We start from the raw sequence: 26,030 nt of genomic DNA on the forward strand, positions 1-26,030 counted from the left end.
TGACGCTGCTCGTCTGTATCAATCTTGAGACTCAAATCTAAGCAAATGTTAGATGGGCAAGCCATTTTCAGAAATGATCAAGGAAGTCAGATAAAATCTCAAAAGTGCAAGAAAAGGAAATTTCTGCAGGCAACAATTTTCTGAGTGTTTCTGAACAAAATTGATATCTCTATAAAAGGAGGGGCAACAGGACCACTTATTCAAAAATCGAAGAGACACCGATTTTCGAATTTCAAAAGTTGGATTTCCCTGCATGACGTCTGTCAACATCTCAGACGCAATCTCAGCTCTTGGATATCACGTGCAACTTTATCAAAGATTTCTGATAAAGTTGAAAACGCGTGAATCTTACTGTTCTAATTACACCACAGTTGCTGACAAGAGTAAAGGCACATCACTACTACCTGCTATTGGGAAATCCATATATATGTTAACCTCTATCCTCCACGGCAAGGCAGAACTGAAAAATATCTAACTCTTCCTCATCTCCGAGAATGCATCTTTCACAAAGTATCTCGAAATACTCAGTTTTCTTCCTCTCTGAGAATACCTCTACAAACAAGTCACACCAGAGCAAGAGTATCTCATATCATGTAATCTCCCTGTCCTTTCTTTTGTCCTTGTTCTTACCTGCCAAGACAAGGATAGAGAAAGCAATATGTCGAAACCTCCACTTAAACTTTCGCTGCCACCAAGAAGTGATGGTCCATTCAAATGCAAGGTTTGCATTCCACTCCTGTATCAGGGGACAAATATTACAAGAGAAGATGCCAAACCTGCATAAGGAAAATACCACTTCTGCAAGGAGAGCAAGTAAGGCAAGTGAAAATGATACATTGAAGCATGTGGAGATAAGCACAACAAACACATGTCAGTTCATCCCCGACAAAGTCTAAGATCACTTGTCACATGAAGCTCCTCATGGTCTAATTTCATTCAAGATCAAGCCTAGACGGCCTTTGAAGAAATCACAAGTCCGATTCAAGATCAAGTGTCCACCACCCTTGAATCAACTTCAGCTCCAGATAAAATAGGTAAATTCAGACCTTTGGAGGAAGTTTAGCAGAAGGCCATCCAACCCAGTTCAAGAACAAGCCTGTGGAAAGTTAACAACAAGTGAAACACCTCATTCGGCAACTATCACCGCTAAGAGACTAAAGCAGCAGGATCAATGATCAGCCTAAAGAATTTGAAATCAGGGGGAGATACTCATCAAGGGGGAGCATCCAAAAATAGATCAAGATTTTAACGAGGCAACTAATGTTGATATGTGGGCATCCAAGGGGGAGTGTTGAAAATACTAATGGGTAATGAATGCCCACAGTATTGAATACCTGCCACAACATTGAAAACATTGCCAAAGTGTTGAAAACCTTGGCAGAATATTGATATGTGGAGAACATATTGTCAAAGATGCGTGCTTGGAGTTGCTCTATAAATAGAGCACTCCGTATACTTTCAATGAAGAGAGAGCAGAGAAAGAAAGAGAGGAAGAGGAGAGGAGAGAATACATAGAGTTATCTTTGTACTCCTATTATTTCAAATTATAATGAAAGCATCATTGCTACCCGAGGACATACTCCAGTCACACTGACTGTAGAGGAACCTCGTAAATTTTGTGTCTTGTTTTATTTATTCCACTATACACACATCGTCGATTTTACAACAGATTTCTCAATATTTAGTAGCACTGGAGTAAATGCCGTTGTCCGAATTCAATTTCACTTTTTTATTCCACTTACTCGTACATAGACGTGACATAAATGTTGCCCCACTCCAGCACTCCCATCTTCATTTGACTATTGTGAGCATTGTCATTGTCAGCTCCTCTGTTTTTCGTTTCTTTACGTACAATTATTTGTATGTATTAACGTAGGGTGAGAAAGGTATCGTCCACCTAACAAATGGTGCATAAAAATGTGGTCAGTAATCTAGGACATATAACATGAGACCCACGTTTTTGCCCACATTCATCGTACATGTTCACATTAGGGTGCATATGCATTATTACTTTTTATCATTGAAGTAAAATGCACGTATATTTGCACGTCTTTAGTCTAGCCTAACCGGTGAGGGTAAAGAGGAAACATGTTATGTAAGAGTTTAATTGCGATCCGAAGTGAGTTAAAAAAGAAAATTAATGAAAATGGCTTCAAGACTTTGGGTTTTAACCAAAAACCATTCTATAACTTTATTTAATGATAAGAACAAAGGAAAGAGAAAAAAAAAAACAAAAAAAACCTAACTAAAGGTGCGTGCAAAGAGCACTCAACGAATCCTGCAGTTGCATAACCCTTTGACATAATCCAAGCATATTTTATTCATCTAAAATTAAAATTTCAAATTGAAGTGGGTTCCGCTCAATTCAGAATCACATATGGGACAATATGGTTAGGAGGGAGTCGATTCAGAATCACATATGAAGCGGTATGGTTGCGCAGTCTGTGGAGGCTGAGAGCAAATGTGACTATAACCGATCTCGAGGAAGATAGATTTGTGTTTGGGTTCGATAAGAAGCATGAAAGAAATGCAATCATCAGGGGAGGACCTTGGCTTTATAATAAACAATTATTATTGGTGCTGGAGGAGATGGATGACATATTGCAGCCTCTGAGGATCCCGTTGCTGTTCGAAGAATTTTGGATCCAGTTGAAAGGTTTATCGATGTGTTATATGACACGGGAGATGGGAAAGTTCATCGAAAATCTGGTGGGAGAATACGTGGTTGCATATCAAAGTAGAAAGACGGATCAGTTTGGTAGTATCTTGAGAGTTCGGGTTCGGTTGGATGTTAGTAAACCTCTTCGGCGCAGCATTTCAATCAAGCTTGAGGGGAAAATAGTAGACATTGATATTCGGTATGAAAAGCTTCCATTGACGTGTTGCTTGTACGGAATGATGAACCACGTTGAAGACCAATGTGACCGATATCAAGGGAGTGGTTATGACAACAAACAAAAGCCATATAGACGCTGGTTCCAGGAGGACATCCTTTTGCCGGAGTATAGGAGACCACTAGGGAAGAGGTTTGGGCTGGGCCCAGAACCTGGGTAGGTGATGAAAGTTACAGGGGATGAAGAGGACGAAGCACCAGAAATGGTCTCTGATGACGATAGTAGCTGGAAAGGGGATGACAGGAGAAAGGAGAAGAAGACTGAGGTTGAATCGAGCAGGGAACAGGAACATGGGGACATGGGGTGCAGATGATCGGGTCTCAGCACAAACCACGGTATTCATTGCCTGATTTAAATGAGATGGTGGTTGAAACAAATTTTGGGGTTGAACGTTTAGATTTAAGTTTTCAACCACGCATAAATGTGGAAGTTGACAATCTCGTGACGCAAGTAAGGGGGAAGAATCTCAATGACATTTATGTTGGAGCCCAATTTGAGGGAGGCCTTGCCCATGAAATAAATGGGGGGTGTACTAGAGAGAAAATGCTCAACGGGCCATCTAGTTTTAGGCTTCATGTGGGACAGCCTATGGGAATCTATCAATTTGGGCCAATGGGTGGGGAGTTTAATTTTGGAATTAACAGCAGGGAGGAGGTTGTTGAAGGGTCCAATTTGATGAACATGGGGCAGCGAGCAGAGGAAGGTCAGGAACTCTCTGTAGGGTCTGACCCATTTAATTTAGCCCCCTTTATTTATGGGAACCAGGCTGAACAACGAGGAACAGTCAAACAAAGTGTTGGAAATAAATGGAAGAGTCGAAAGAAATATTATCGAACGCAACGAAAACTTCCTGAGTTCGGGAAGAGAAATGCATGCGAGAAGAATTTGGAGGGACGTGTTCGGGACAGTGGCAATAAACGGAGGGTTGTCTCATTTGGTTTGATGAATTCTGTAACGACGGAGGTTGACGAGGCTGAGCCCCGCTGAGAACCATAAGTTAAGTTGTATAAGTTGGAATTGCCGGGGGGTGCAATTCGTGCTTTAAAGAGGCTCGTACTCCATAAAAATCCCATTGTGATTTTTCTATGTGAAACAAAAAGCTCTATAGAGCATATGAATAAATTAAAATCACAATTAAGTTTCGATTACATTTTTAGTGTGCCAAGTAGAGGTCGTTCAAGAGGCCTCAGTGTGATGTGGAAAGAGGAAGCACAACTTTCTTTGCGAACTTATTCACAGAATCATGTTGATTTCGAAGTAGAGAACATAGGTGATAATTTGCACTGGAGAATCACATTCTTCTATGGTTTTCCAGCGGAAGCGGATCGGCATAAATCATGGCAATTACATGAGTCTCTTAATGCCAATTCATCATTACCTTGGTGTTGTATTGGAGATTTTAATGAAGTCCTGAGAGCGGATGAGCAGGAAGGTGGTGACTTAAGAAGTGAAAGACAGATGATGGGTTTTCGGGAGGTGTTGGCAAGATGTCAGTTTAATGACCTTGGTTATCTAGGTAATAAATTTACTTGGGCAACTACAAGGGGTGGAGACATCAAAGTTCGACTTGATCGAGTTCTGGCAAACCAGGAATGGATAGACTTATTTCTGTCATTCCGGGTGGAACATCTAAAACCAACGACTTCGGATCATATCCCTATTCTGTTTGAGTGGGTGGTTCGTAAAAGAGGAAAGTACAAGAAAGCATTCCGCTCTGAAGAAGGTTGGACAGCCAAAAGGGGTGTCGAGAAATGGTACAGTTGGGTTGGAATTCGGAAATTGTGGGGTTTCCTATGTTTCAAGTGATGGAGAAAATTAAAGCTACCAGAGTGGAATTATTGAAGTGGGCAAAGAACAACGAACACTCAATTCCAGGAGAGATCGCAGAGACGAAGGATAAATTAAATAGCTTATTTGGACAACTTTTCACGGAAATGTCAATAGCACAAGGGTACGAATTCCATAATAAATTACATTCTTTGCTTGCACAGGAGGAAGCATTTTCGAGGCAACATTCTCGTGAAAACTGGTTGAGACTCGGCGATCAAAACACAAAATATTTTCACCAAAAGGCTAACTGAATAAGGCATGCAAACTTGTTGACTGGATTATTTGATGACCAAGGATTATGGCGTGAGGATAAAGTTGGTTTGGAGGAGATAGTAGTGAGCTACTATGAAAAATTGTTTGACTCCGAGGGTCCAACAAATGGAGAGGAAATTCTACAGTACGTAAAACCAAGGGTTAACGAGAGTATGAATAAGGACCTTACGAAACCGTTTGAGGATGAAGAGATAAAATTTTCTCTTTTTCAGATGCATCCGACTAAGGCTCTAGGACCGAATGGAATGTCTCCGAGTTTTTACCAAAAACATTGGGATATTGTTGGCAACGATGTATGCAATGGCGTTTAAGCTGTCCTCTCATCGGGAACAATGTTGAAAAAATCAATTATACTCATGTTACTCTTATTCAGAAGAATAAAGATCCAAAAGGAATGACACAGTTACGTCCGATTAGTTTATGCAATGTCATTTAAAAAATTTGCTCCAAAGTTTTAACCAATAGACTCAAAAAGGTGCTTCCGGAGATTATTTCTACTAATCAGAGTGCTTTTGTGCCGAGGAGATTGATTTCGGATAATAGCTTGGTAGCTTCGGAAATTGCTTATTATATGCATAAGAAGTCTTCTGGATGGGATGGAGTGATGGCATTGAAACTGGATATAAGTAAGGTGTATGACCGTATCGAATGGAGTTTCCTTAAACAAATGATGAAAAAGTTGGGCTTTGCGGACAAGTGGATTAATTTGATGATGGCGTGTGTGACTACCGTTTCATACTTATTTAAGGTAAATGGCAAGCCGGTGGGATATGTTCACCTGAAGCGGGGGATTCGACAAGGTGACCCTCTTTCTCCGTTTCTCTTTGTGTTATGTGCGGAAGGTTTTTCGGCTCTTTTCGATGCTTGGGAGAAGCAGGGACGGATTAGAGGGGTCAAAGTGTGTAAGGGCACTCCGGTTGTGAATCATCTTTTGTTTACGGATGGCAGTTTCATTTTCGCTAGGGGCATGATTCAGGAATACTTACAGGTGAAACATTTGTTGAAAACATATGAAGATGTATCAGGACAAACTATTAATTATGCGAAGAGTTGTGTAGCTTTCATTGGAAACTTGACCGAGTATGATGGACAGTTGTTGGCAGATTGTTTGGGTATATTACGGGTAATTTTCCATGATCGCTATCTTGGCCTACCGGTTCTGGTGGGAAAATCGAAGAAGGATACGTTCGCATACATTAAAGATCGATTGTGGAAAAATTTAAATGGTTGGAAATGAAGTCTTCTGAGTAGTGTCGGGAAAGAGATATTGATAAAAAACCATAGCCCAAGTTGTACCCCTTATACACCATGCAAAGTTTCTTGCTACCAAAAACTTTCTGTGATGAGTTGAATCAAATGGTGGCACAATTTTGGTGGGGAAAGGAACAAGGTAAGTGAAGGATACATTGGATTCGGTGGAAAAGTTATGTAAACCAAAGGGAGAGTGTGGCCTTGGCTTTAAGGATATCTATGCCTTTAATCTAGCTTTGTTGGCAAAGCAAGGGTGGCCGTTGATAAATGAACAATCCTCTCTGGCATCCCAAATTTTTAAAGCCAAATATTATCCACAACTGATTTTCTTTCGGCACCGGTGAAGACGAATTCATCTTATGGTTGGAGAAGTATAGTTGAAACCCGCAAAGTAATTAGGGCTGGAGCTGGGTGGAGAGTAGGGGATGGTGCTTCTATTAAAATTTGGGGTGATAGTTGGTTGCCAAGGGAAACTTTCTTCAAAGTTCTTAGCCCTATACCTATGGGAATGGATCAGTCCACTACGGTGGAGAAGTTGATCTCGGTAGAGGGAAGGATTGCATGGAACATGGAAGTGGTAAATAGTATCTTTTTGGTAGAGGAAGCTCGATTGATTAAGACCATACCACTTAGTATCTCTCAGAGACCAGATGTTCTAATCTGGTCCTCAGAGTCGAATGGGAAGCTTACAACGAAAAGTGCTTATTTTTTAGCTCAGATTGGCGGAGAAGTCAATGGACAAGAGAGTAGTGGTTCTTCGATTACACATGAGATGAAATTTTTGTGGAAGGCTTTATGGAGAGCTCGAGTACTTTGGAAAGTAAAGATTTGTGTGTGGCAATGTTGTATGAATGCGTTACCAACACGGGACAATCTGAAAATAAGAAAATCACTACGAATGCTGCTTGTATGTTATAAAACGGCAAAGAAGAAACCATGGTGCATTTGATGAGGAATTGTCCTAGAACGGCTTCGATTTGGTTAATAAGCCCATTGGGTCTACGAAGTAGAACAGACACTATGAGACATTTGGTGGATTAGTTCACAAGACTGGCTTGTGATTTATCAAGAGAAAGCTTTGATTTGTTACTTGTGATTATTTGGAGCATTTAGAAGGAACGAAACTCGTTTTTATGGTAGGGAAAGACGCTTCAACCGTTGGAGTTGGTTTCTAGAGCACAAAATTGTTTACAGGAATTCCAGCGATGGCATGGGAAAAATCAAACACGTAGCAGCAACAAACCAAAGAAATGGAAGAAACCAGAACTGGGTTGGGTAAAATGCAACTTTGATGCAGCCTGTGATGAACAACATGAGGTAGGTGGTGTTGGGGTGGTGATTCGAAATGAGAAGGGGGAGTTTCTAGCATCAAAGGCGACACAATACACTGCCATTTATTCCTCGCAGCTGGCTGAGATGATGGCAACAAGGGACGAGGCTATGATTGTCAAGGAGTGGCAATTCCCAGCTTTGGTTCTTGAAGGTGATGCTTTGTTTGTGATGGCAAGACTAAAAAATGAAGGAATTGATGACACCTCACATTTTGGAAACATTATAAATGACACGCGGTCAATTGTTCATTCATTGCCAAAGTGGAAGGTTGAATTTAGTGGAAGGGAGACAAACAAGGTGGCACACAGGCTAGTGTGTATGAGCTTGAGTTACGGTAACACTGTGACTTGGTTTGAGGAACCCCCTGATGTAATTCTTGATCTTCTCTTTGCATATAGTAATTCCTAATTAATTATGTTGGTGCGGGACACTCTTTTTCCATTCGACAGGGTTGAAAATCCCGGCAAGGTTTTTATCGAGGCCCTTTGTTAGCACCTTATACTCATTGATGTACGTATGGATTTTGTAGAAGTCTATGTAATCCTATGAAATCCATCACGTATCAAAATCTATTAAAATTCTCTTAAATCCAAGTTTGATTACACCCCCTAAATTTCATAAACAGTGGAATACTATTAAGTTTCATAAACAATTTGTGTAAGGGGCGCATAGATCCGCGCATCAGTTTTTTTTTTTTTTTTTTAATATTAAAATTATGTATTTTTCATTAAACTTTAAGTTTTTTTTGTCATTTTTATTAAAATTTAAGAGTTTTTCATTAAAATTTAAGTCTTTTTCATTAAATAAAGTTATAGTATGGGTTTTTTTTTATTTATTAAAATAAACTTAGTTCAAGCCATTTTCATGAAAGTTCCCAAGTTAAAAAGAAAAACTCTCACCGGACCACCAGTGAATGAGTTTAATTTGCTTTTACTATTAATGTTAAATCTGTATATCTAAAAATTATTGGATGTGATTACCTTAGGAAACTAAAAGTAAAACATAATTTTATTAGGGTTCTTGGGATGTAGAAAAACGTTGTCAGGTTGGTCCGGTTGAGGCACTGGAAAACATTTACCACTTTGAATGTAGACCCGGAAATTTTGACACAATATGGTGACACGATACAAAAACGATACGAAAATAACGAATTTTGGGTCAACACGATAACTAATCGGGTGACCCAGTAAGAACCCGTTAATAATGGGTTCTTAACGGGTATACACGCGAGTAACACGAGGGTAATCCGTTTCGACCCATTAAGAAAAAAATTATTTTGATAATTTTAAAGTTTAATTACTAAAAGATTTATTATAAAATACAATAGCCATATTAATATATACAATATATTCTATATTAAATATATAGTTTTGTATTATTATTCTATATAAGTTTAAAAAAAATAAAAAAAAGAGTTTTGGTCATTATTTATTTTTATTGTGAGAGTTCCTTATTATCATTACTAGGATACATTTTACTTAACATGTTGTTGTCCAAAATTAAAATAAATTTGTATAGTATTTGTATAGGCAAGAACTAAGAAGACAACATACAAGTATGAAAAGTGTGAAAGAATATATAAACACTCGTGATTCATCATTATTCCTCCATGAGTAGATAATGGTTACACTTACATTATCGTTTAGATTTTTAAAATCCTCCAAACTCTCATGAATAATATTTTTTATTTGAGGGCAAAATTAATAAAATTAATAATATTGTAGAAGTGTAAAAAATGTAATAAAAAAAAAATATATATATATACACACACACAATCACTCATAGTGACAAGCTTTACAACTTTCATGAAGGGGTCAGCTTCGAAATCCAACACTATAATCCGTAAACCTTAAATTTATATTTAACTGTCGATTGTCATTTACGCTTTATTTTTCTTACTGAATTTCATTTTTCAAATTTTCTTTTTTGAAAACATGAACATTTGACGGATGTAAGAAGATGAACAGTTCAGATCTTTGATATCACGTTTCGATATTTACGGTTAATTGAAATATGAATCGATGTCATATAGTTTGTATAAACTTTATAAACATCAAGCAATATTTTCACTAACTGTAAAACTCTGAATATAATATCAACGATCTAAACCATTCATCTTCCTACATCCTCTAATATAGATCATGTTTTCAAAAAACAAAATCTTAAATAAATTAAAATTAAAATTAAAATTTAAAAAAAAAAAAACAAAATTTGATGAGAACAATGAAGCGTAAATGTAAACAACAATCAACGGTTAAATTTTGATCTATGATTTATATGATTATAGTGGTAAATTTCGAAGTTAAGCTTCTCATGAAAGTTGTAAAGCTTGTCATTACGAGTGTTTATATTTTTTACACTTCTACATTAATTAAAAAACTATTAAGGACTTTACTTAAATAATAGTCGTAAGATAAATGAGAGTAAATATGTACCATTGGATTCTATTTCACATATATTATTAGAACTTTTTTGGACAAAAAAACCCCTTCTCTATTCCAATATTTTCCAATTTTACCATTTGATCAATTTAGGTAAGTGAAAATATACTTAAAAGAAAAATGCGTTTTTATGTTTTGGATGTGACAATATAGTATATGTATACTTATTTAGTATTATATTTTTCATATGATTATTTATTAGTTTAAAATATTTTTCCTTAATGGGTAACGAGTCGGATCATATTACCTGTTAATATTATCAGGTCGGGTCATTTTACCCATTTATTTTAACGGGTGTTACACGACACGACCCGTTAAGATATCGGGTATGACACGAAAATGATACAAACACGGAAAACACGACATGAATGCAAGGTAATGATGAAATGGTTTAAAAATAGAAAAAGATCAAATGATTCAAATTCTTGAATCTTGCTGCTGCAAACCATTAAGTCGCATTATTATTTTGAAAAAAATCTGCACGACCTTTCAATACAATTAGACCATCTCCAATTCTTAGATTAAAACCTAAAATTTTTAATTCAGAAAATTTAGGTTTTAATTCAGAAACAGATTTTCTCCTCCAACCATTCTGGGTTAAATTTTTAGCCCGAAATTATTAAAAAATGAATTTAGGATAATTTTTTTTTCCTAAAATAACTTTTAGAAAAAAAAAATTATGTACACTATCCTAATTTAATTTTATGAACATTTTAACTTAAAAATATTTAGATTTCGATAAATATTGAAAAAATCACTAAGCCGTCATCATGAAACTCGTGGAACACTACTAAAAAATATGAAACACATAAAATATATATTTTTAATTACTTTAGCTTTTGGATTTAAATTTGTACCATTAGATTTATTTTTTTTACCGATGGATTTGATTAAATTAGATCTTACCTGTTGAATTCAATGAATTTATAAATATAAAACTAAAAAAATATCAATATATGATAGGTCAGCCCTACTAACCCAGGAGGGAATCCTAGGCTAAATTTGCCCTAAAAATGGGTTTTAGGTTTTAACTCATATTTGCTCCAAGGGTTGGAGTAAGTTGGAGTAAGTTTAGAACCTAAAATTTGAATTTTACTCTAAGGGTTAGAGTAAGTCTTAGGGGATTGGTTAAAAATCTATCCATTTCCGATAATGACACGTATCACGACAAGATTGGTTAAAAATTTCATTTGAAATTAAACATAAACTTATCTTTTATTATTTTTAAAAAAATAGTTTTTAATACCAGTTGCCTATGCAATTTATTTACAGAGTGAATATGCCCTTGAACAATTACTATTTACTAAGACAGTAATTACCTTGCCCAATTACCTGCACAGTAATTACCTTAGTCCGCGTTCCAAACCTTCCACCAGAAGGTCTGTCATAGTGAGGTGACTTCCTAAGACGGGTGTTACACCATGTGTTTCTATAAAAGTGATAAAATATTTTATTTTTTAAGTTATTGATTTTTAATAGACATATCATACTCTTTATATAGTGACATGTGGTGTACTATCTGTGTTTCAATCACATTGAAAAATCTTCCCAACATGTGGCCATCGTCGTTTTGGGGCCTAAAGCAAGGCCAAGCCCAAGTCCCTTGACTGTAGCGATTGGTTCCCTTTCCAAAACAGACAAGGATTGTCTGCTCTCCCACTTCCGGTACCCTTCCGTGCCCTCTTGTTTTGTGTGGTCACGGTTAAGCCACGTCAACATTTTATATTATTTTTTTTATAGAGATAATAAGACAAAAATGAATAGTAATATAAAATATTGATGTGGCTTAACCGTGATCACACAAATAAAAATGTACGAGAGGACACCAAAAGTAAGAGGACAGATAATTCTGGTCCTTGCAAACCCTCCACCAGAAGGTTGTCATAGTGAGGTGGCTTCCTCTAAGCCACCAAACGATTATACAATATCCTGATCAATGAACTCGTGATCCAACAGTAATGGAGCACTTAGTCAACGAATTGACATATCTTCCTTAATTTATGTGGATAGTATGTTGCATCAACAACCTAAATATGGGTGCTATCGTTGTCAACTTTTGTTTTTCGTTTCTTTGCGAGAAATTATTTGCATGGATTAGCATGGGAAATATCTCCACCTTACGACGAATCATGTATAAAATGTAGTTGGTAATTTACAACACATATGCATCAGCTCGCCAATTCATTCGGTGACTTCGCGGGCGCCGAATGAATTGAGATTCTGTGTTGATGATCTATTAGTTGATTTAAAATTTGAGTTATTTTCTCCATTTAACTAGTGCTAAAATTGGTAGCATCAGTTCTCTTTTTACCCCCATGCTTTTCATAATTACTTTTCATGTCTTTAAATAAATTTATATAGAACAAGTTCATAGTTATGATAATGTTACAATATGTATTGGTATGTGAAGAAAAACTTAAACCTGATACTAGATTATTTAAGTAAAATATTATGTAACAGTAAATTCGTTTGATATATATGTCATTCTCCTTATCTTTAGGTTAGCCTACGGTGAGTAGGAAACGAGTTATGGTAAGGGTTCCATTTCCTTCAAAGTAACTTAAAAAGGAAGCCTCCTACCAACGGTGGATTTGCTTTTACTGTGAATATTAAATATCTTTATTTCCTACAATTATTGGATGAGTACCCTAGTGAAAGTACCAGAGTTATTGGAATGTAAAATAAGAATATTGTTGCCCCTAATTAAGTAGTATTTTTTTTAGTACATCGATATTTTTATATTGGGAGAGGAGGAATTTGGCGAAGCCACACAATGAGTAACCTAATTTGGTATTAGATTCGCCATTCATGAAATTCGAATCCAAGACCTCCCACTTTTAAGTGAAGAGAAATATCACCAAACCGTATCATTGGGTGGCCAATTAAGTAGTATTAGACAGAAGTTAATGTTCTACTTAAAAACAAATTGGTAACATTAGGAATCAACCAACTTATTATGAGGACATGCAAAAATTTGATAAACTTTTGATGCGTGTGATATTTCTTCACATTATCATAGTATTAAGTAGATCATGGGGGCAATACAAAACATTTTACCTTGAATAATATATTTAAATTACCTGTCAATAAGATTTGAAAAAAAAAAAAAAAAAAAACTGGAAATAGAAAAAAATTCAGGATTCATCCATCCATCAATCCTTCACAATATATACTTCAATATTGCTGCTACAAATCATCAAATCATATTATTTCTACAGCTTAGTAACTAATTCATGCCCATGCACATCATGATATCAAACCAAAGTACTTCAAAGGCATTGGTAAACCTGAAGAGGAAGGCGCGGAGCAAGAAAAACCTCTAGTGGATTTGCTTTAGGCAGGGCAAGCCCCAACCCTTCCTTCATATCCACCGCCCCATCACCGACTCTGCTCATATTAAATCCCTGAATCAAACGAGCCAGAATCAATTGCACAACATGCAACCCTAGTGTCATACCTGGGCACGACCTTCTACCTGCACTAAATGGAATATACTCGAAATTACTTTGACCTTTGAAATCCATGTCAGCATGAGTGGTCATGAACCTCTCAGGTTGAAACTCACAAGGGTTGGCCCATATGCGTGGGTCCCGCTGCAACTTCCAAATGTTAACTAGTAAACGAGTGCTTTTAGGGACGAAGTAGCCACCGAGATGACAGTCCTCCATGGCCTCACGGAGGCCTGTGATTGGGCCAGGTGGGTATAAGCGTAGGGTTTCCTTGAGAATGGCTTGGAGGTATTTGAGGTTTGTCAGGTCTGATTCTTGAACCCATCGGTCTTTTCCTACGTGGATGTCCAACTCTTCCTGGGCAGATTTGAGGACTTTTTGGTTGTTGAGGAGTAAGGAGATTGCCCATGTTAGTGTCACAGATGTGCTTTCTGTGCCAGTTGCCATTAGCACCTGCAAAAGGAAGGAAAATAGAAAACGAATTAATCCAATTTTTCCAATCCAACTGATATGATATAATTGAAGCTTATTTATTTGAAACAAAAAATTGACATGTTATATATCACGTCAATTGGTAAAAAAAAAATTAAATAAAAGTTCATTTATGTAGTACTATACGTAGCATGTCACTTAGTATTACATTTGCTTATGATTACTATCAAGTGTAATCTCATAGCGCATGGTAATTAAGTATAGTTCTACAAGTTCACATAAACTTATAACAAAGTTATAGTGTCATGGGTGCACCATTTTTTATATGTACATAGTTAGGTATTAAAATATGAACATATGTTATATTTTAAAGGACTCATAACACCACGTCAAACTTATGGCTGGTGCCATACATAATTACATATTACACCGAATAAACTTACCAGTGCTGTTGCTTTGATGACAGTATCACGGTTATGGCCATAAATTTCATCCTCCTCAAAGTTGGATAACATAACATCCATCAAGTCACTCTCAACCCTATTGTTCTTGCTTTCCAATCTTCTTTGTCGATGTTCTTCGAGCCATTTCCCAAGTACGTGGTCCAGTTCCTTAAAACATTTCTTCATGGAACTCACGTGACCAAACCAACCGTCCAGCCACTCAAAACATGGCATAGCATCCGACCAGACAAAAACACCAAAGAGATGCAAAGTCTCTTTTACTGCCTTTTGAAAACGCCAAACGTCACCGTTTTTCTCGTTATACTGGCCAGCTGTAAATCTCTTCCCAGCAATCAACTTCAAGTTTATGTTAAACGTCAAGTGCTCTAATAACTCACTCATATGCACTGGCGACGATGATGTGGAACTTGGATCCACATTATCTTTTGTGCAAACTAGTGAGTGCAAAGTTTTGATGAAGGAGTCAACTTCTGAGCCTCTGACGTGGCTTAGCATTTTAACTCTTTTGCTCGAGAGAAGCTCCATGGTGGCCAATTTACGGACCTCGCGCCAGTAGTCTCCGTACGGGGAAAGGGCGAAGGTCGCATTGTCATAGCCCAAGTACTTTCCGCCGGCTGTAGTCGGCCGGGTGGCGAAAACTCTGTCCTTTTTTGTGAACAATTCTTGGACTTGTTCCCAGGCGCTGAGAACAAGCAATTCGTGATGTCCAAGCTTCAAGGAGTAGATGGGTCCGTGTTGATCAGCCATGGCTCCGAGTATAAGTGCAATTGGGTTTTCAGCACGTAGCAGAGGAAGGTGACCTATTAAGGGCCATGCTCCCGAGGGTTGAGGGACTTTAGGCATCATGATCTTTTTGTTGGTTGTGTTCTTCTTAGTGTTTGCTATTGCTATAATTCTCAAGGCACCATAGAGAATTAAAGAAGCTAAAACTGTGTGAATGATTTGGATCAATGGAGAAATTGTTGACTCCATGGTGGTGACTGGTGGGAGAGAGTTAAGTGGTGGTAAGATTGTGTGGAGGATATGTAGTAGATTTTGGGATGTGCATTTATAGGAGGAGGAGGATTCTCTCCCCTCCTAATCTCTCTCCCCTTTCCTCCTCTTGAACGGTCATACTTAAACCACGTTAACATCTTATATTGTTTTTTTTTTTTTTATAAAGACAATAAGAGAAAAAACAATGTGTGAGAGGAGGAGAGAGAATAGAAGGCTTTTGATTGTATTTGTAACTAAAGGAAAAATCAAGAAGATGATGAAATTGAATCTGTAAATATCCTAGTGCACAAGTTCAACATGTGGCCATTATGTGTTTGACCATCAATAGAAGTAGCTTTAGAAATTGTCCACGTTAATCATTTTGGTCATTATATGAAAAATCTTCGTTAAATTAAGGGTATATTTATCAAATCAATTCGTCCACCTAAACTGATGATTTCTTTAATTTAACGGAGATTTTTCCACAAAATAATTAACGATGAACAATCTCAAAATCCAATTCTATCGATTAAAAAAAAAAAAAACCCATTTAAGGGTGATCAAATTTATGGTCAATAAGTTTTCTTTCATCGGTGACGTGGACAAAGTCGACAAGTCTTCTTTAATATATGTGCAAAGCACGTAGGAATAAGGATCCTCTCTTGATCTTTTTTGTGAAGATTTCGAAGATTCATGTATCGTGTTCGTTCATCGTACATCGTGTAGTCAAAAATTATTTTAAATTTTATTATTTAAAATTGAACATAAACAGTATCTAAAGAAACTGACTGCACGATGTACAATGAACGAACATCATATATCTCTGGAATTCTCACAAAGAGGATTCGGAGAAGATCCGGATTCTGCATGTAGCCCCAACAACCTACATATGAGTACTGTCATTGCCAACTTTCATTTTTCGTTTCTTTGTGAGAAATTATTTGCAGCATTAATTAGCACGAGAAATATCTCCACCTTACGACGAATCATGCATTAAATGTGGTCGGTAATTTACTACATATAGCATCACTTCTCTTTATACTTCCACGCTTTCCATAATTATTTTCATATATGTCTTTGAGAGTTATTCATATAAAACAATTTCGGGTTCGAAAAGAGCATACTAGTGGGACGAAGTCCAGAAATCGGCAGCCATGTTTTCTTTCCTGGGAGATTTCCAAGTGTCAGTTCCCCCAATCGTCAATTACTTCGTCTTTCAGACCTTCAGATTCTGTTTTCTGGGAAAGGACAAGTTGGACTTTGGATTGAGCCCATGTCATTGATCATGGGCCTTGCCACCCATCTCGTTGACAAATAATTATCTACCGAACCTTTAATTTGGGTTTAAATTTTCACTTCGCCTGACTAATTTTTCCGTGCTTCGTACTGTTATGTGGTGTTTGGAATTTTGAATTCATTAATGTTACAATATGTAAATCTTTTTTTTTATCGTACACATTAAATTTGAAGAACTTAACTATATAAGCTGTTTACTTATTTACATGAATCGGAATAAAAATCAATGTGATTACTAAAGGGAATTGTTATTAATACTTCAAAAATCTCATTCTACACTCTAAACTTTCTATAATAGAAAAGAAAAATACACTTATGAGGAGTGTAGAATGAGATTTTTGGAATGCCAATAACACTCACCTTACTAAAATGTCCATATTCTAGTAATTTATTTTATATGCTAATTCTTGTTTATTTATTTATCTTTCGGTGAAATTTTATTTTATTTTAAATTTTATGAGAAAAGTTGTAATTTTATTTATTTTTTTCTTTTGAGAGAATATAATTTGCATGAGTCCCATCAAATTTTTGATTTCTTGATATTTAGTAGGACTGGAGTAAATGTCATTGTTTGAATTCAATTTCACTCTTTTATTCCACTTACTCATACATAGACATGACATAAAGGTTGCCTCACTCTGGCACTCCTATCTTCATTTGACTATTGTGAGCATTGTCATTGTCAGCTCCTTTGTTTTTTGTTTCTTTACGTACAATTATTTGTATGTATTAATGTAGGGTGAGAAAGGTATCTTCCGCCTAACAAATAGTGTATAAAATTGTGATCAATAATCTAGGACATTTAACATCAGACCCACATTTTCGCCCACATTCATTGTACATGTTCACATTAGGGTGCATATGTATTATTACTTTTTATCACTGTAGTAAAATGCACTTTGTATATTCGCACGTCTTTTGTCTAGCCTAACCGATGAAGGTAAATAAGGAAACAAGTTATGTACGAGTTCAATTGCGATTTGAAGTAAGTTAAAAAAAAAAACTAATGAAAATGGTTTAAAAACTTTGAAAAGATAAGGACAAGAGAAAGAAAAAAAAAAAAAAAAACCTAACTAAAGGCATGCAAAGAGCACCTTAATCCTTCAGTTGCATAACCCTTTGACATAATCTAAGCATATTTTATTCATCTAAAATTAAAATTTAAAATTGAAGTGGGTTCCGTTCGATTCAGAATCACATCTGGGGCAGTATGGTTGGGAAGTAGTCGGTTAGGCATGGGTTGGGATGGTTAGGGGTAGGGGTGGGGCAACATCATTGACAACATCATTGGACTTATCACCAAGTTTTCTAGTAATGGTATTGAGCTATTAGCCATGCATGACTTTAATGGCATGAACGTTAATCTCTATCATGTTTTTTTATTTTGTATTTTTATTTTATTTATTATTTTATTTTTATTTTATTATTTTATTTTATCTTTTTATAGCATTTTGGTGAAAGAACTTGAAAATCTGGGAGGAGCGTCTACTGTTAAGTTTTATAAACAGTGTGGTATATTTCATAAATAGTATAGTAAGTTTCATAAACAGTGTAGTAATATTAAATTTCAAAAACAGTGTAGTAAATTTCATAAACAATTTGTGTGAGGGGTGCACGGATGTGCGTATCAATTTTTTTTAAAATATTAAAATTATGTCATTTTCATTAAAATTTAAGTTTTTTTGTCATTTTTATTAAAATTTAAGAGTTTTTCATAAAAGTTTAAATCTTTTTTATTAAATAAAGTTATAGCATGATTTTTTATTAAAATAAACTTAATTCAAGCAATTTTCATGAAAATTCCCAAGTTAAAAAAGAGAGACTCTCACTGGACCACTGGTGAATGAGTTTAATTTGCTTTTACTATTAATGTTAAATCTGTATATCTAAAAATTATTGGTTGATTACCTTAGGAAACTAGAAGTAAAACATAATATTATTAGGGTTCTTGGAATGTAGAAAAAAGCTGTCGGGTTGGTCCGGTTGAGGCGCTGGAAAACGTTTACCACTTTGAATGATGAAATGATTTAAAAATAGAAAAAGATTAAATGGTAATGAATTTTTAGTTGAAGAATCATAACTATATATTTTGATGAGTTGAGGGACCAATAGTAATGGATAGCTGCATGTTTTGATGTGTTGAGAGACCAATGATAATGAATTTTTAGTTAAGGGATCATTACTCCAATTGAGTTAAAGTTAAGGGACCATTACTACAATTTACTCAAGATCAAATGATTCAAATTCTTGAATCTTGCTGCTGCAAATCATTAAGTTGCATTATTATTAAAAATATTTGGTGTTAGGGGATTGGTTAAAAATCTATCCACACAAAATTGTAATTTCAGATAATGACACATGTCACGACGAGTTTGGTTAAAAATTTCATCTGAAATTAAACATAAAATCATCTTTTATTATTTTTTTAAAAAATATTTTTTAATACCAATTGCCTAGACAATTTATTTACGGAGTAAAGATGCACTTGAACAATTACTATTTGCTAAGACAGTAATTACCTTGCCCAATTACCTGCACAGTAATTACCTTAGTTCCCATTCCAAACCTTCCACTAGAAGGTTGTTATAGTGAAGTGACTTCCTAAGAGCCATCAAAACAATTATATAATATCACAGAAGTTTAACATGTGGAGAAATTTTTAACACAAGTGTTACACCATGTGCTTTTAAAAAAGTGATGAAATTTTTTATTTTTTAAGTTATTAATTTTTTAACGGACATATTATATTTTTTGTATAATAACATGTGATGTACCATCTGTATTTCGATTACAATAAAAAATCTTCCCAACATGTGGCCATCGTGGTTTTGGGGCCTAAAGCATGGCCAAGCCCAAGTCCCTTGACTGTAGTGATTGGTTCCCTTTCCAAACCTTCAACCAGGAGGTCGTCATAGTGAGGTCGCTTCCTCTAAGCCACCAAACGACTATACAATATCTAGTTCCAACGGCGATTGAGCAGTTAGTCAAGGAATCCTCAGTCCTCCATCGAACGGTGATCAAACACATGGTCAACAAATTTTCTTTCATTGGTGACGTGGACAGAGTTGACAAGTCTTCCTTAATTTATGTGGATGGTATGTTGCACCAACAACCCAAATATGAGTGTTGTCGTTGTTAACTTTTGTTTTTTGTTTCTTTACGAGAAATTATTTGCATGGATTAGCATGAGAAATGTCTCCACCTTACGACGAATCTTGCATAAAATGTGGTTGGTAATTTACAACACATATGCCCCAGCTTGGCAATTCATTCGGTGACTTCATGGCCGCGAATGAATTAGAGGTTTGTGTTGATGATCTATTAGTTAATTCAAAATTTGAGTCATTTTCTTCATTTAATCAGTGCCAAAATCGATAACATCAATCCTCTTTTTACCCCACACTTTTCATAATTACCTTCACGTCTTTGAATAAATTTATATAGAACAAATTCATAGTTATGATAATGTTACGCTTTTCATTGATATGTGAAGAAAAATTTAAACGTGATACTAAATTATTTAAATGAGATGCTATGTGACAGTAAATTCGTTTGATATATATGTCATTCTCCTTATCTTTAGGTTAGCCTACGGTGAGTAGGAAACGAGTTATGATAAGGGTTCCATTTCCTTCGAAGTAACTTAAAAAGGGAGCCTCCCACCAACAGTGGATTTGCTTTTACTGTGAATATTAAATATCTTTATTTTCTACAATTGTTGCTCCCAATTAAGTAGTTTTTTTTTTTTTTTTTTTTTTTAATACATCGATATTTTTACACTTGGGGAAAGGAGAATCCGGCTAAGCCACATAATAGGCAGCCTAATTTGGTATCGAATTCGTCATTCACGAGATTTGAACCTAAGACCTCTCACTTCTAAGCGAAAAGGAATATTACCAGACCGTAATATTGAGTGACCAATTAAGTAGTATTAGACAGAAGTTAATGTTCTACTTAAAGCAAATTGGTAACATTAGGAATCAACCAACTTATTACAAGGACATGCAAAAATTTGATAACTTTTGATGTGTGTGATTTAAGTAGATCATAGGGGCAATACAAAACGTTTTACTTTGAATAATATATTTAAATTACCTATCAATAAGGTTTGAAAAAAACAAACTGGAAATAGAAAAAAAATTCAGGATTCATTCATACATCAATCCTTCACAATATATACTTCAATATTGCTGCTGCAAATCATCAAATCACATTATTTCTATAGCTTAATAACTAATTCATGCCCATGCACATTATGATATCAAACCAAAGTACTTCAAAGGCATTGGTAAAGCTGAAGAGGAAGGCGTGGAGCTAGAAAAACCTCTACCTGCACTAAATGGAATATACTTGAAATTACTTTGACCTTTGAAATCCACGTCAGCATGAGTGGTCATGAACCTCTCAGGTTGAAACTGACAAGGGTTGGCCCACATGCGTGGATCCCGCTGCAACTTCCAAATGTTGACTAGCAAATGAGTGCCCTTGGGGACGAAGTAGCCACCAAGATGATAGTCCTTCATGGCCTCACAGAGGCCTGTGATTTGGCCAGGTGGGTGTAGGCATAAGGTTTCCTTAAGAATGGCTTGGAGGTATTTGGGTTTGTGAGGTCTGATTCTTGAACCCATCGGTCTCTTACTACGTGGATGTCCAACTCTTCCTGGGCAGAATTATGGACTTTTTGGTTGTTGAGGAGTAAGGAGATTGCCTACGTTAGTGTCACAGATGTGCTTTCTGTGTCAGTTGCCATTATCACCTGCAAAAGGAAGGAAAATAGAAAACAAATTAATCCAATTTTTCCAATCCAACTGATATGATATAATTGAAGCTTATTTATTTGCAACAAAAAATTGACATGTTATGCATCACGTCAATTGGTAAAAAAAATTAAATAAGAGTTCATTTATGTGGTACTATACTTAGCATGTCACTTAGTATTACATTTGCTTATGATTACTGTCAAGTGTAATCTCAGAGCACATGCTAATTAAGTATGGTTGTACAAGTTCACATAAACTTATAACAAAGTTATAGTGACTTGGGTGCACCATTTTGTATACATAGTTAGGTATTAAAATATGAACATGTGTTATATTTTAAATGACTTATAACTCAACGTCAAACGTATGGTTTGTGCCATACATAATTACATATTACACCAAATGAACTTACCAGTGCTGTTGCTTTGATAACAGTATCACGGTTATGGCCATAAAATTTCATCCTCCTCAAAGTTGGATATCATAACATCCATCAAGTCACTCTCAACCCTATCATTCTTGCTTTCCAATCTTCTTTGTCGATGTTCTTCAAGCCATTTCCCAAGCACGTAGTCCAGTTCCTTAGTTTCCAAGAATTCCTAACTTTTTGGGTTTAATTGGGTTATGGTTTACTTGGGTTGGGTTCGGGTTACCCAACTTTTTCAAGTTCAATCTTGTAACAACTTAGTTTCCAAGAATTCCTAAAAAAATTAAGCCAAGTAGAATCAAAGCTAGCTAATTTTAATTTCATAAATCCATCTACTATAAATTTTAGGATTTAGAGACTACAAATATGGGCAAACTAATCAATGCCTCTTATTCCCTAAAAGCTTAAGTAATTATAAAGGATAATTTATTAAAAAAAATGGGAAAGTGCGTTGGTTTTTGGACTTGGCTCACTTAGATGTAGTATGAGCATTAATTGATATGAGTTCCAATCTTGTTAGATTGGGTTTGGTTAGTCGGGTTGGGTTAGGTTGAGGATGAATGCGCAAATGATCAACCCAACTTAACCCAATTAATGCACGGGTTGAAATTGGGTTGGGTTCGGGCAGGTTATAACAAACAAAAAAATCCACTTGTTCGGGTTTAAAATCGAATTGGACATGAACATGTTCAGATTGGCCCAACCCAAGCTGCAGCCCTACGCACAAATATCATGCTTGGCAATTACAATCCACGCACGTGTTCCTAGAGACGAATATGTTGGACGCTATAAAACTTTTGATTGTATTTGTAACTGAAGGAAAAATCAAGAAGATGATGAAATTGAGTATGTAAATCACACAGCACAAGTTCAACATGTAGCCATTATCTTTTTGACCATCAATAGAAGTAGCTTTAGAAATTCTCCACGTTAATTATTTTGGTCAGTATATGAAAAAATTTCGTTAAATTAAGTGTATATTTATCAAATCAATTCGTCCACTTAAACCGATGATTTCTTCAATTTAACGGAGATTTTTCCATAAAATAACCAAAATAATTAACCGTTGACAATCTTAAAAACCAATTCCATTGATTTTAAATTTAAAAAAAAAAAAAAAAAAAAAAAAACCATTTAAGGGTGGTCAAATTTATGGTAATAAGTTTTCTTTCATCGGTGACATGGACAAAGTTGACGAGTCTTCTTTAATATATGTGCAAAGCATGTAGGAATAAGGATCCTCTCCTGATCATTTTTGTGAGGATTTCGGAGATCCATGTATTATATCCGTTCATCGTACATCGTGTGGTTAGAAATTATTTTAAATTTTATTATTTAAAATTAAATACAAATAATATTTAAAGAAAACTAACCATATAATGTATGATAAACAGACATGATTTACGAATATCTGAAATCCTCACAAAGAGGATTCGGAGAGGATTTGGATTCAGCATGTAGCACCAACAACCTTCATATGAGTACTGTCATTGTCAACTTTCATTTTTTGTTTCTGTACGAGAAATTATTTGCATACATTAATTAGCATGAGAAATGTCTCCACCTTACGACGAATCATGCATAAAATGTGGTCGGTAATTTACTACATATAGCATCACTTCTCTTTATACTTCCACGCTTTCCATAATTATTTTCTTATATCTATGGGAGCAATCTATATAAAACAAATTCGCTACTATAATAATGACTTCTGAAGAAAAATTTAAGCGTATTCTAAAAAATATTGAAGAAACATGTGTCCGATGCTTGAACAGATATATTGTCATTAAAGAAATAGAGATTGAATGTGAAAACATAACAATGAGCATAATTAATTGAATGAGGAGAAATCTAGTTCAATTTATTTAGGGTAGTGGTATCCACACATTTATTTTTACTTCTCGCACACTCTGCTTAACTTTCGGTCATCGGATCTAATGAACTGAAGAAGATTAATAGACAAAAATAACAAAGTTGTGTAGAAGGTAAAAATGAATGTATAAATAGCACTATCCATTAAGGACTACTCTTGTTGTGTGGAAGGTAAAAATAGGTGTGTGAAAAATAAAAATGGTGTGTGGATATCACTACTCTTGTTTATAATCCCAGTAAAGAAACAATGTTCGCATACAAGTAATGCCGACACTGAATAAGAAGTAATAAAGAAATAAAAATTGACCGCTACAATAGGATTTGCGGGCATGCTGTCCCCGAATGCCTTTCCCGGAGGGTGTATCCTATCTAATTTTTTGACGGACCATGCATAAACTGTGGTCAGTAAGAACATATAGCACCGGTCCTCTTTTTACTCCCACGCTTGCCATAATTACTTTCATGTCTTTGATAGCAATTTATATAAGACAAGTATACCATTATGGTAGGATTACGATATGCATTGCTATGTAAAGAAAAATTTAAACACGATAATAGATTATTGAAGTGGTATGTCATTCTCTATATCTTTGGGTTAGCCTACTGTGAATGGGGAAACGAGTTACAGGTAAGGCTTCCATTTCCTTCCTAAGTAACTTATAAAGGGAGCTTCCCACCAAAGGTTGATTGCTTTTACTATGAATGTTAAATATCTGTATTTCCTATAATTATTGGATGAGTACCTTAATGAAAATATTAGGGTTATTGGAATGTAAAATAAGAATATTGTTGCTCCTAAGTAATGTGGAGTAAAAAATAATCTAAAAAATTCATAAGGTAACACATGGATTTTGACTTGAGAAAGACACGATTGCCCTTATTAAATGGGTATGTCATATTTATATTCCCGTGCCCAGCGAAACATCCTTGGAAGCATAGGTAGCACACTACGATTGCTCAAGGCTTTCCTACTCGTGGCATGGAAAAGTCAAAGGCATTAAAGATATGATTAATTACTAAATCTTATCTTTAAAACATTCCCAATTGAAAACCAACTATATCAAGCAAGGAATCCCTATCACAATCAATTAGTGATATTCCCATCATCATTCTAAGATATTATCTCCTAATTAATATCTTGAAAATTATCCTTTCCTTGCGCATCCTACATATGACATAACTTGGCCAATAGGAGGCCGCCATGTGTAGGGAAAAATCCTACACCATGGTCGGTTGCTACCTCTTATAAATACCCTCATTACCTCCAGATTTTGATAAACTTTTCACTATACAGAAAACCCTAAACATTCACTAGATTTAGAGCTATTGAGTTAGGCATTGGATATACATTGGCCAAACCCCGGCCCCCAAACCACCTTGGCGCGTGAGGATTTGGTCTTTGATTAAAGGTGTTGACTGTTTTGTAGGTAATATTTGTCAAGAATGAAGACGGCGAAAATTTGTTACCACAAATTGGTGTTTTTATTGAGAGCTTGATTCCAAAACTCGAAAAAGGCTCTTGCATTCAACGTTTCAAATTTTTTGTTTATACGTGCATTTACCCACACGTTCATATTCTTATAATTTGTATGTCAATTTTTTGAATAGCCCTAAGGAAGAAACACGATGACGAGAAATTCTGAAACCACGATGAACGAAACATCTTATGTTCAAGGATTTGAACCAAAAGATGGAGATTGTGACATGGCCCCGCGTTGTCACTCCTCCAGGATCAGCTCAGCAAAAGGAGCAACCCTACCACCACGAGGTGCCACTGTGGCCGTGCCAGTAGCGGCAACCACCACTGCAATGGTGCACGGTGAAGAAACTTAGAGCAGTAAACCCACGGTGCAGGGGTACCAGTCCAGTAAGCATAGGCCCAGGCAGCTGTAGACTTACGACAACAGTACCTAACGCATGCCCAATCCACAATGGCCCAAGCCCCAGGCGAGGCACAAGCCGCTGCCCTAGCAGCGCAAGCCCAACAAAGGCAGCCAAGGCCCAACTTGGGCCTCGCACCTATGTGGCCATCTCGCTTCTACGACCCACCTAACGCTTCAAATTGGTTCAACCCACCCGACTCCAGGTTCTTGGACCAGCGACTGAGCTGGGGGTATTTTCTCCCTTTTGTGCAGATTTGACTCGTCCAGACTTAAATTTTGCACCCGATACATTTCCACTACTTAAGGAAATGACTACCATCCAAGCTATTCCATCCTGAATGGCGAACAACACTTGTCTCAACATGTTGCAAATTTGACTATCGCCCTTGTGCATCAGACAACCTTGGTGAATCAACTCTTGCAACACATCAAGATAGCACACCCCAGACGA

The 26,030-nt window shown here is 36.0% G+C and overlaps 2 protein-coding genes across 2 annotated transcripts; both read right to left on the reverse strand.

Moving 5' to 3' along the window:
• Nucleotides 1-13,144: 13,144 nt before the first annotated feature.
• On the reverse strand, nt 13,145-15,424 carry LOC103961404 (dimethylnonatriene synthase). The gene is made up of 2 exons (XM_009373947.3): nt 14,346-15,424; nt 13,145-13,923 (listed from the first exon to the last, which is right to left on the reverse strand). Exons 1-2 carry the CDS (start codon nt 15,336-15,338, stop codon nt 13,291-13,293), a joined length of 1,626 nt encoding a protein of 541 aa, XP_009372222.2. The 5' UTR covers nt 15,339-15,424; the 3' UTR covers nt 13,145-13,290.
• A 5,466-nt stretch (nt 15,425-20,890) lies between these two features.
• Nucleotides 20,891-21,265, reverse strand: LOC125472537 (dimethylnonatriene synthase-like). The gene has a single exon (XM_048574173.1). It carries the CDS (start codon nt 21,263-21,265, stop codon nt 20,891-20,893), a length of 375 nt encoding a protein of 124 aa, XP_048430130.1.
• Nucleotides 21,266-26,030: the final 4,765 nt, after the last annotated feature.

The sequence above is a fragment of a genome, unplaced genomic scaffold (assembly GCF_019419815.1).
Source record: "Pyrus x bretschneideri cultivar Hongxiangsu unplaced genomic scaffold, Pyrus_bretschneideri_v1 Contig7, whole genome shotgun sequence".
Lineage (NCBI taxonomy): Eukaryota > Viridiplantae > Streptophyta > Magnoliopsida > Rosales > Rosaceae > Pyrus > Pyrus x bretschneideri.

Bases quoted from the DNA above. Each gene is read 5' to 3' on its own strand.
- LOC103961404 (XM_009373947.3), bottom strand. From the start codon at position 15,338: ATGGAGTCAACAATTTCTCCATTGATCCAAATCATTCACACAGTTTTA. The intron at 13,924-14,345 runs GTAAGTTTATTC...TTCCTTTTGCAG, and splicing joins TCATCAAAGCAACAGCACTG to GTGCTAATGGCAACTGGCAC.
- LOC125472537 (XM_048574173.1), bottom strand. From the start codon at position 21,265: ATGGGTTCAAGAATCAGACCTCACAAACCCAAATACCTCCAAGCCATT.